Here is a 12,258-nt window from a genome sequence, read left to right on the forward strand (position 1 = left end):
AAGATGAGAAAGACTCCAAATCTAGGTAATTTTCTGTTTGCTTTCATTGGAGTTGACATCAAATTCTTAATCAAAAGCTCAGAACTTTCATATTGCTTTGTATCCTTCAGATCGACATTATTTATTTAAGAGTAATTTTTCTCCTCTCGTCTCTTCCTACATTTGCTCAAGCAAACCATAGCAGGCAAAAACCTGCTTTCCAATTACTCTCTTTTTTCCAGCCACCTGAGTATCTGTGTATGCTTCTGAAGACAACAGACGCAGTACACTAAACTCTCCAATTATGGCTTTTTATGGTTAAATTTTGGACTAGTTTTAAAGAGTAATAAAGCCAAAAAAACCGGATTTTATTTTTTATCTAATGCTCCCAAGAAGGACTGTGGGACAGGTAGGCATTCACAAGAGCTCTTCTGATCAGTACAATTAACCTATGCCACTAAACACCTATTCCTGCTCAATCCTTCAGAAAGGAATAGCTCCTTTCATCAAATCAGTGTTAAAATTCTTGTGGAACAAAGCAACAGCCAAACGTTCCCGCATCTTCCACAGAGCAATAAACTTTTGTTTCTCCATCACAACAACCTCTGCAGTCCCTGGAGCTTCTGGTGAAGCCCTTACTGAGGCTACCCTCTCAGCAGACTTTTGGCAAAAACGAGTGACAGTGCTCTTACATCAAAATCCTACTGCAATTTACAGCTATAGGACTTTTTGTGCTGACCTAATGGCTTGTTGATAAGTCTCTGCTACCTGTAAATCTCTCCCAGTTGTTCACAGAAGATGACACCTACATCCCTCAAGGCGTCAGGATGACTTTTCTTAGTTTTGTTTTGGTGATGTATCTCAAATTTCTCAGAAGAGGTCTTGAGACTGTAGGATGGCACTCAGAAGTTTCAGTTTAAACTTCTTTCAAGGAAAAGCTGTAATGATTTGCAGCTTGTTCTACTTGCCTGAGGAGCAAACTTTGTTTTACAGGTTTCAGGTAGCTGCTTGTTATATTTTTCAGACTAGATGTATTTAATGGCAGTATGATTATATTTTGCCTTATTGGAGGTGTAAACATTTCTAGAGAGAAATTTTCAATTAATCTTGGGTTCAAACAAACTCTTGTTTACCAAGGAGTCGCAGTTTTCTTGAGAATGCAAAATCACATCTTCATTTCTTTTAGAGCTTTTACAGAATAGCATTAGAAAAGGAATTATGTTCTTTTACAGAATTAAAAGGGAAGCAGAGTTTTGAGAATCAGCCCTAGCATCTTTTTCTTTAGCAGCTTGGTTGTTTTCAAACGCTAGTGTTCTTTGGGATTTCAAATTTCTTTCTGGTTGTGGCAACACATGCCTGTTTCTCTAACACTGTAAATCACTAGCTGATTCACCAATTCTTCTAGTCTGTTTTTATAGGATTTTGGAAAATGGTAGACTGTTGTAGTTCTTTCCAGTATTCATTTTAACTAACACATTAAGAAAATTCCCCAGCCATTTAGGAAAAACCCCACACTTTTAACAATATAATGAAAGGTGAATTACATCTAATACAGTGTAGAACCCCATGATGTTGGCACTGCTTTTGGTGAGCAAACCATGTGTCATCTAAATATTCTGTGAATTTGATGTGTAGCTAAATTACATGTGAAGTATTACCTTGTAGGAGGATTAACATAAGGAAGTAAGAATTCCTGTAATGCATCACAGCAGATTTATTTAGCCCACTCTTTTATCTATAGTATCAGCTATTTATTGATAGAATATAGAAATAAAAGAAGTATAAAATGATACTTTTCCAACACCATAGTACTGAGGTTTACTCCTCATTTCTGGCAATCTAGGGAAGAGGTTGCTTCCACTTTGTCATGTTTGAAAGGTGACATAGATGGGAGACAACGAGGAATTCCATCAATCTGTTTTGAGTTTTTTTGGAATAGATTTTTCCTCTGAATAACTTTTTAATGGATAATTAAACTTTTTGCCAAATCAAAATGTCGTTATTTTCCTTTATAAAGATTAAGCCTTATACTGGGAAAACAAAGGTGGGTTTGAAAGTTTGAATGGAATTCAAGTTTACTTTTTGAAACTGATTTCATTTGGGGTCATTTCAAAGCTAGACTACATTTCTGTGATATGACACTTCTACAAAGGTATTGGAACCTGATACTGCTATTCCCTTCTGTAGATCCAAATCTTGTACCTGTTTACATCTCCCACACCAACACACCTCTGAGTGAACAAGCGTGCTTCATGCAAGTGCTATGAGCATACTTACATAATGGGAGATATAGTCCAGCCAACGACCTCATCTTGTAGATGGACATAGTCACCATCACTAGCAAGCACAGTATAGTACTGAACTACTCTGAAAGAAACCACTTTGGATCAATCAAGAAGTCTGAAATGAAAGTCTTTTGATAATACAGAAATGTTTCACTTTGAGGAAACTGAAGTATACATTTCCTTTTGTAAGACGGACAGTATTCTGAACTTCTGGAGTTGCAGCAAGGTGGAAGCTGATTATTGTTGTAATCTGCTTGTGATATTTTAAAGTGGAAAAGATGGTGTCAGTTCAAAATGAAATGTTTTAGTTCAATTGATGAAGTAGGAAAATTACATTTTTAAGTCAATAGTCATAATTATTTTGCTCCATTAAGAACCATAATTTTTTTTTTTTTGAGTGTAAACTAGTGTTCAGGTATCAGAACTTCCCAAGAGACAGGAATTACATTTTCCATACATTCAGTCTGCAAACTTGATCAGACTGAAATGCATTTTAAAGTTTGAAGCCGAATTAGCTGAATTAAAAAAAAAAAATAATCATTTGACAGACAAAGATCTTCAATTCTTTCTAATTGCAAATAAAGTCTGGATAATTAGAAAAAAATATTAATTTAATAATTAGAAGCAGCTTATATTGAGACTAAAACACTCATTAAGCCTGCAGAATTGAGACATTGTAATGCAATTTAAATGCACCCCCCCAAATACAGTGATAGAAAACACCATGCTTCATCAGTAATGAGATAAAACTAGCTCTGAAACTGCTTTTTTCTTGTCCTTCAGTTATGTAACTCTTTCTAATTAGTAGTTCCTCCAAACAATTAATGCCTAGGAATATCCCATTCCACTCAGAAACCTAATGAAGCTATACAGATTTCATATTCTTTGCTCACCTAAAAGATGTGCCTGGCTTTATCATTCTGTCAACAAAAGTTCATTTCATACTTTAAACAGTATCTTTCTTCACTAGTGCACTTGTCATGAAAAAGCATGATGGAATGTGACTCTTTATGACTACCCAAAACATTTCGTGCCCCTTAATCTAATTTTTAAGCACTGTTCATGTTTGTCCTGTCCATGTCTATTCAAGCTGGAGACTCCATCACGAGTACTGCATATATATGACTGTATCTATTTGGTTACTCATCTTAGGTGTCTTTGTGTGGAAGTACAGCAACAATTTTAACAAGCTTTGATGGCTGCTAAGACCTCCTGAGGTTCTGTCAGCACAGCTTCATGGCTCTCTCTGGAAAAGGCTAGAGCATCTGAAAAGCAGACAGCCATAAAGAAGACTGCAGAACTAATTTGAAATCCTAACAGCAGTGCTGTCCAATGAGTCTCAGGTCAAACTATACAGGCCAAATCTAGAAGGAAAATTTGATTTAATTCTTACTCTGTTTTTCTGATTCACACAGAAGCAGGAAGCTTTAAAACACCCCAAAACAGACCTGCAACATCTAAGAAAGCGCTCAGACTTAAATAAAAATCTATTTTCTTGGCTGATGGCTACATCACATCTTGTTTCTGTTTTCTGTTGAGATCAGTAAGAATGAAGCTAGATGTCTTGAAATGCTTGTTGTATTACAAATATGGCTTTACTATACACCTCCAAATGGCTTAGTAGTCATGTTATGGTTTTGGCTACCACCAGACGGTCCAAATAAATCAGTGGGACTCCACTAGAGAAGGAGAATGTCTGGAATTAGCTTATCAAATTCTTCCAATTTTTTGTGAGTTGTAAAGCCCCTGATTTCTTTTTTATGATGCAAAGCATGTGTATGTCTGTGCTTTGACCACATTGGACTGGATATTTGCTTTTGGAGATACAAAGTTCTTTTAGATAATCGTTATTGAGTGTGTTTGGACTAATCAGGTATACATGCTATAAATACTCCCCAGCTGCAATATTCCTCTAAGAACAACAGGTGTCAGCTCTACGTAGAATCCACCCAGTATACGTGTTGCCTCTTGAGCTAGATGTAATTTGCACTTGAACAAATGATAGGTAACGTGAGAATATTTTAGATTAGCAAAACTACAAATGGAAGGACAGAAATTTTGTGTTCTTGTGTGATGTCATAAATCAAATACATAATGATCTGCATCAATGTAACTTCATTTTTTGTTGTTGTTCAAATCACTGTACCACTCATGAATAATGCAGCAGAGGTGAATGCATATGAAAGACTTCATTGTTTTAACATATGTCATCATGTATGTAATGCTGATTAAAAAAAAATAATAATAGGCATTTCCACTAAAACTATCCAGTATTTTTGCAGTATGGTTGTAAAAACCCAACAGTCTGTAACGTGCATAATTTCCCCAAAGTATACTTTATCTTTGGGGAACAGTGAAGCAAGAAATATTTTTTTTATCTTTTGCTAGAAAGTTTTATATCAAATGTCTGCTCCATCAGTGCTCACGCAGTTGGAAAGATATGCCTGAGAAATGGTGTGGTCTGAAGTGTGAGCCTCATTCTGTTCTCAGCTCTGCGGCAATTCGATGTGTGGGGTCTGAGTTAATCTACTGATTTCTGTACCTCCACTTCCACAGCGGTGTATACTTTTCACACTTTGAAAATGGCTTTCAGTCTTTACAGTGCTTTTATAAAGCGCTATTACCTGAATTGGCTGTTGCTACTCTCCTGATTACTTGTGTATCTGAGCCCTAAACAACTTCCCGTGCCGAATTTTACAGCTGCTTAGAGGTGTAATGATTCACGTTTCTAGAGACAGGGGCAGAAGGCACTGAAGCACTTGCCTAAGGTCACATGAGAAGGCTGCGGCAGTAGAGGGACTCCTGTGTACAAGCTGGTCACAAACCACTGCACCATCCTTTTAGATATTCCTGAGAGTTTTTGTGTATACAAATATATTTGATCAAGTATCTGTAATAGCTAGGACCACATTTTTTTTTTTTACTTGTCCTGGCAAGCAGGGTGCAACCATTCAGTCAGCTTGTGAATCCCATTACCATCATCCAAGCCTTTATTAGTTCAATAGCAAACTACTGGAAAATGCTCTACATGGGCCTAATTACAAACCATGAAAATAATAGAAGCAAGGTATATTTGCACTTCAAGTTATTAATAGAGATTTGAAGCTGTGCAATGGAATTCATTTAAGGTCTATTTGAGCATGGCTAAACAGAAAGAAACAAAATACTTTAATGTGAATGCATATATAGCTCATTGCTGAAATTAACAGGCATCCGTCACTCTAATACCATATCATGCAACTGATGTCATAAATGCTGATCTATTTTCTCCCTTAGTTAGGCAAATACCTGTTTTATTCCATAATCCTTCTCAGTTTTGAATTAATGGTGACTTTTTTAAGGGTGAAGGAGGGAGATGGGGGAGGGGAGATTCTAATACTTCTTAATTTTTCCAAATTAATGAAAATCAGTGAAACTGAATTATAGCGTTAACGCTCACAGTTTTATTCGGTGGATTTGCCTGTATGAAAAATTAGCTGAACACAATATAAACTAACTGATTTCTGAAAAATGTCCATACTCTAAGACTCAAATTCAGAGCTGATGTCTAAGATCTCCAAAGTATGGTGTGGCAGTATAATGAAAGAAGTGCTCAAAAAGTTGGAAAATATTTTTTTTTGCTGTTGAGTAAAGGATACCAAGAAGGCTCTTTGCAAAAAAGCAATAGTCATATTACTGTTACTGAAGAAAGTGTCCTTTTGCCAGCCACACCATTATCTCAGTGGGGCTTTGCACTACAACCATGTCATTAGCTACAACAGCAGGCTCCACAAGAGTTAGACATGCCATGTTTTAGAGGACAAGAATACAATACTTGTGATATCCTTGTTGCACAGAGGAAATGGTAGTGTCTGACCTTGATGATATTTTAAACATCGGAAATGACAGAGATCATGGTGAGCTGTAATTCTTCTCAGAATAAGTAGTGACCCTTTGGTGTTGAATTTTCACCAAAAGGGAGAAAAAGCACATACAGAACCTAAAAAAAAGTGTAATGAACAACATAAGCCAAAAATTTTGAGAATGTGAGATTAAAAACACCTGAGGAAAACACCTGAGGAGAATGACTAGTGTAATAATAAGGTGGCAGTGAACCTAGCTTGACTGTTCACTGTTTATCAGGGCTGTGATGCTGCATGGCTGGTCTGTTGTTGATGAGACTGTTGCTTAAAGCATCTTAGTTTTGCTCAACTGAATCTGGTATTGGTCTCAGCTGCAACAGTATCCCTTTTTTTATTCTTTCCTAACATCCCAAGTAGGATCTTCCCCAGTTTTTGAATCTACAATGTTGTGAGTATGTTTGAATGACCAGAAGAGACCAAGTTGTCTCAGTTGAGTGAATTAGCCCTTTCCAGAAAACCACAGTGGCTGCAAGCCTAGCTCATTTCAAATGCAGGCTCAGGTGTGTTTCCGTACTTCCACAGTCACTTGAAATGATCTTCATTTTCTCTTGCTCAAAATGCATTGCAATCATGGTACCTTGATTTAAATAAAGCTTATGGGACAGTGAACTGTAGAAAGAAAATACTCTTTTTTGATTAATGAAGATCTGAAAGTGTAACATCCCACTTTCTATTCATGTTAAACATAAAAACTGAGAAAATTTGATCAATTGTTGTGGCTAAGTTTTTTAACCACTTATTTGACTTACTAATAATCCATCTTAAAGTCCATGGTCTAGTGCCTCATTTAATAATTTCTTTCTTGTGGAAGTCCAATTTACAATTAAATCCACTTAAAAACTCAAGTTGTTTTAGTCGTTCAGAGCAATAAACACCACTAAAGAAGGAAGTACAGAGAAATAGAACAGAAATTATATGGACAATAAAAAATGTCCTTCTCGTAACTAAAAATAAATGCTTTATCTTAGTTTTACAGAAACAAAATAATTCATCAAACTGATGTATTTCAAAACCAGCCAGGCTTAAGGACAATAATATAGTCAAGTTTTACTGAAATGTGGCTTGACTGAAATTCAGATAATTACAGACTGTTTCAACAGTTTTCCAGTTGTTTTGGGGAACTGGGCTCAGCTCAATGACTGCAAGGTAAAGAACAAACTCAAACTAAGCTTTCTTTAAGGAACATGTTTGTTAAGATTGCGAAAATAAACAGGAAAAATCAGAAGGTTTGAAAGCAGAGGAGTGACACAGACAACAGCATGCTGGAGGGAAAAATTGCTGGATTTTCCCTGTCAAAGAAATTAATGAGATTAATATATTGTTTTGAACCTTTTTAATGTTGTGTTGATTTCCTACCTATATTAAGGATCAGCTTAAAGATCCCAGTCATTAAGCTCTTCAATCCTCAGACCAGGGGCATGTGTGTGGGAGGGATGACTTGTGGGAACAAGATTTAAGTTGACGTAGGTCTGTGTGGAAGGTGGTTTTGCTAAACTGACTGTCTCGTCTATCAGATCAGTATTGACCAGCAGGAACTACAAGACAGTGCCCCAGTGGTAAAAACTGTTGGCAGAGACCCCAGCTGCAGGTCGTTGACAGACAGTCTTGCTTCTCAGACATCTGGGCAACCCTAATTCTTACATGATTCAGCACAAAATTTGTTTTCCAATTTCCAAGCAGCTTATAAATCCTTTGCAAGGTTATGCATTTTCATTTTAGTATCCAAATCCTAAAACTACTATATTCACAATTACCATCTTTGTTTACTAAAGACTAGTCTGCTGCTTTCTGCTCTGTCAGCTCTGGATTTGATTTGGTCTCCAGCAATTACCAGGAAGGTGGTTGCTATAGCTGCACTAATGAAAGGAGCAACCATGTTTCCTTGAAGACAGTGTAAGCAAGGATAAATAAACAAATGCTTAAATATATTATAAGTGGTGTTAATAGTAAATGAGATATTACTGCAACAGGGAAAATAAGACTTTAGCCCTTTTCAGTGGCTTGTTATTTATCAACCTTGCAACTTCCTACCCAATGCTTAGCTTGAGCTGATACAGCTTTTTTGACAAATGTTAGAAGTATTATTAGTTTTATAGGACTTTCTTCTTCATCATGATGCAAGTCACGTTTTTGTTGTATTTAGTCATGTCACCACACTTTTCCAGTGACAGTCTTTCTCCATAATTTTGCCAATTCCTGTTATGGCAATAACAGGCACATAGATGGAGGTACCTGACCAAAGCCAGGAATGTTAAGAAAGTTTTAATTTAAAAAAATCCTGTTAAGTTGCACTGAACTTTGTCAACTCTGGTTCGCTGAGTTCAGTTTTAAGTGTGATTCTTTTCTGACAAGTGACTGTAAAAACTGCATCACACATTGTCATGTTTATGTTTCAGTGGCTCCGTATCAATTTTGTTCAGGATGTTGTTTGATTTTTTTTAAACCACTAGACCTACCAATGAACCTGAGATTTGAAGGTCATGCTGTGTTCAGTCTCATGCAACACCAACAATAATGGCATTTCTGAGAAAGGAAACCTCTCACTCACCTTCACACCAAACCACTTCAGTGTCTAGGGCAGACTGTGCTGTCAGATTTTCACGAAGTGGGAGTAAATCTATTCTACTGCCAAGCTAAAATGAAATTTCCCCAAACAAACTTATGCTACATCTATGAAATAGTCTTACGATATTAGCATTATGTATTGCATTAAGGTGGCAAAGTTCAGAGGGGCTGATCCTGCTAGCTCATCATGGGACAAGCTTCCATCACTGTAACGGAATATGGGAATTATCCTGCAGAGTGATTACTGTAACAATACTATCCTTCTATTACTATATACCTGTAAGCAGATAGTGTTACTTACCTGAATTATTCAGTACCCTTTTAATAGATCTTAATCTTTCTGGAAAATGCTGAGCAGGTTTTGCTAACGGCTGCGTAATGCTAACTTACTGTCTTGTTATTTGGTTGGGACAGAGGTATGTTTCTTGGAGATACTGGGTGCTGGAGGCATTGGGCCAAGAGCAGCTGATGAATAAAATGAATGGAGCATATTTTAAAGCAAACCTCCTCTTTGCTAGGTATTAAATATGTTTGGTGTTTCAAGAGAAAAAGTAAATACCACATGGTAAAATTACATTAGTTGGAAACACTGTCTTTTCTTTTCTTACCTGATTTCTGATTCTGACTTAGCACTCTATAAATTATTTTCCTTTTCTTCTCTCCTTTATTTTGCAGTTAACTTTGACCACTTTCAAATATTGCGGGCTATTGGGAAAGGGAGTTTTGGAAAGGTAAGAATCAATTTGTTTTTAGCAGTTAAAAATCTAGTAGAGAATTCCTTTGCTTATGTCTGGTGTGACCTGACTGGGGTAAAAGAACATAGGTTTTGTAGCCTTTTGCTTCTTGAAGATATCTGATTATCAGTATGAACTGACTCTGACTAATCATTAAATTATTTCTATTACAATACATTCACCAAAATTAATTGAGTAAACATTATTATAATAACCGAGTCTCCTCAGTGGGCATTAGCAGAATTTAGAAATCAGTCCCCAAAACAAAAACAAACAAAAAAGTAGGAGCAGACTACTTTTTTTTAGACAGCCCACTAGAGTTATCTTGTTCTTAAATCTCTGGACTTATTCGTCTCTTTAAAATAATTGCAGTATTTTAAAGGCACTTTACATAGATTCCATACACTTGGGACTGTATAAACTGACATACACTGTAATTATGATCATTGAGTAAATGTTTGTTCAATTCAACAGGCTTTTGCTGAAACAGAGAAGATTAATGGTTTGTTTACACATGAGTAGACGACCTTTCTTTCCTATAATAAAGACTATAACAAGGTTTGAAATTTTGATATGGCTAAAAACAAGGCCATGCAGTCAGAGAAAATCTTATTATAAAAATATTAGAAACCATTACTCGCAGGAATACATTTGAAGGTGAAATAGAACTTCAGTAACTGATCAAGCAATCTTGATTTCAATGATTCTTGAGTATATGCCAGCTGAGCGCTTGTGAGTTACTTCTGTAGTTATGCATTAAGAACACACACAGGATTTTGCTGGCTCTTGGCCTTCCATGCAGAAAAAATTACTTTTATTTTACAGAGACCAGAAATACTTCTCGTGGAACAACATGGTCCTTCATGGCACGGTTCTTATTCAGTTCAGTAGTTTCCAGGAGAAACCCTCTTTGAGGTCAATAGGAGAATATGGTGCTAGTGCAAAATGGTATTCAAGAACCCCTTAAAAATCAGGGCAGCTGGAGATTTATGATGGTTTATTATCACAATGCAGTGATGGAATATCATGTCAAACTAAATAGAGGTCCAGGAGTGCAAGTCAGGTACAGGATAAGCAGTTAAAGATATATTCAAATCCTGCTGGCCATCACAAAGAGCAGCTGCACTTCTCTTTCTTCAAAGCTTCCCCATTCACACCTCTACTATCTCTGCCCTTTCAAAGGGACCCTCACCCTTCCACATCATGCAGCAAAATAAAACAAGCCTGCATGCTTTTTGAAGGCTTGTTGTTGATGTTTGATCCACTCTTCTTCATGGATGTTTTTATGATATTTCTAGAAACATCTAATTTTCTTACAGGTTCATGTGGCTGCAGTGTTCGTGTGAACCTGCTTTGGAGATATGTATGAATGAGAAAAGAGTTTCACAACCCTGCAAGAACATGTTTAATGTAAGAAAGGACTCACGTACAAGTCCCCTCTAAACTTAAATTCTTATTTTGCAGCTGTCAAATGCAACAGAAGAGTCCTTGGCATAACAGGCTTATTTTTCCCAAATGAATGCAAGCTTCTGACGAATCACCTTGTTTTTCCTTCCGCAGACAGGGAAAGAAAGAAACCCATTTTAAAACCACCTATTATGCCATAGCCAAAAGCACAACATGGTAAATCAGTCACCGTTTCAAGTGCCTTTCTCTGTGAGTCAGTCTTTATCGTTCATTTAGAAGCCTCGTTGCTGGCAACTTTTCCTATTACTGTCCTTCTGGAAGTACCTGGCAGCAGAAAACATCAACAAATGATGCAAGACCTCTAATCTCTATTGACTCGTTGTTTGCTGTTTGGGCTCTGTTGTGCTCTAGCATCCTGCAACATAGAACACCGTGTTGGGTATCATGCCTGCCTTAAACTGCCGCCTTCCTTTATGGCTGCTCTGTGGCCTTTTCTGTTTTCTGAGAGCAATAGAATGTTTTAAGACATGCTCTACTTTTTTATTTTATTGCTGTTGGTACAATCTCTCTCTCTCTTTCTTAAATTACTCTGGTTGCTACAGCAACCTTAGGCCTCTGCAGGATATTGCTGCAGGAGGTATCTGACATGGCAGAGACTCCACACAGCTCAGCTCGATCTCGTGCACAGAGCTCAAGGTGATCCTCAGCGTCTCACCTCCTCCGTCGGGGCCGACTGCTTCAGCAGCTACGCTCTGTCCCTCCCAGCTGGCTTCAGAAAGCAGCTCCCTGCCTTTTCCTTTGGCATTTTCAATTCACAGTAGCAACACTTGCTGTTAGCTGTTACAGGAATTGCTAGGCCGTTTGGTATCAAATGCTTTCTATCTCGAGAGCTTGTCTTTTCTGAGAAGTGGCCGCCTGTTTTAAGCCGCTGCCTCAGCACGCGCTGTTTCTCCGGGACATCTTAAGAGCAGGTGCAGACTTCATGCACTGTAGCATCTTCCCCAGAAAAAGTGAAGATACATCACAGCAATCGGGAGGATGGTAGGAAATGGGCGTGGAGAGAAGCGAAGCGAGGTGCGTGCCCTTGTTTCTGGAAACAGCCAGGCTCGCTTCAAAGGTGTCCTTTGAGAGCTCGGGTTGTACCCTGGTAAGGGTCGGAGGAAGGAGGTGAGATCTGAGCCTGCGTAGGACCATCGCAGCCACAGCTTCTGTGGAAGCCAGTGGTTCTTTTGTTCAAGCCAAGTGACATGCAGGCTGCGGCAGAATGGTGCGTGACCACTCGGTGAATACTTGCCCCCACTCCTGGGCACATGTGTCCGTACCCGGTGTATGTCTCTGTACCTACAGATGCTGGTACAGACCTGTGAGCTGCTGCAAGGGTGACAG

At 37.8% G+C, this 12,258-nt stretch overlaps 1 protein-coding gene across 1 annotated transcript in view; it reads left to right on the forward strand.

Annotated features, from left to right (window-relative positions):
• Window positions 1–12,258, forward strand: part of STK32B (serine/threonine kinase 32B) — a 182,931-nt gene that overhangs the window by 19,601 nt on the left and 151,072 nt on the right. The window contains exon 2 of the mRNA XM_049794716.1: window positions 9,407–9,462. Within this exon, the coding sequence (XP_049650673.1) occupies window positions 9,407–9,462 (56 nt within the window). The remainder of the gene's footprint in view (window positions 1–9,406; window positions 9,463–12,258) is intronic.

The sequence above is a fragment of the Accipiter gentilis genome, chromosome 3, assembly GCF_929443795.1.
Source record: "Accipiter gentilis chromosome 3, bAccGen1.1, whole genome shotgun sequence".
NCBI classification, from domain to species: domain Eukaryota; kingdom Metazoa; phylum Chordata; class Aves; order Accipitriformes; family Accipitridae; genus Astur; species Astur gentilis.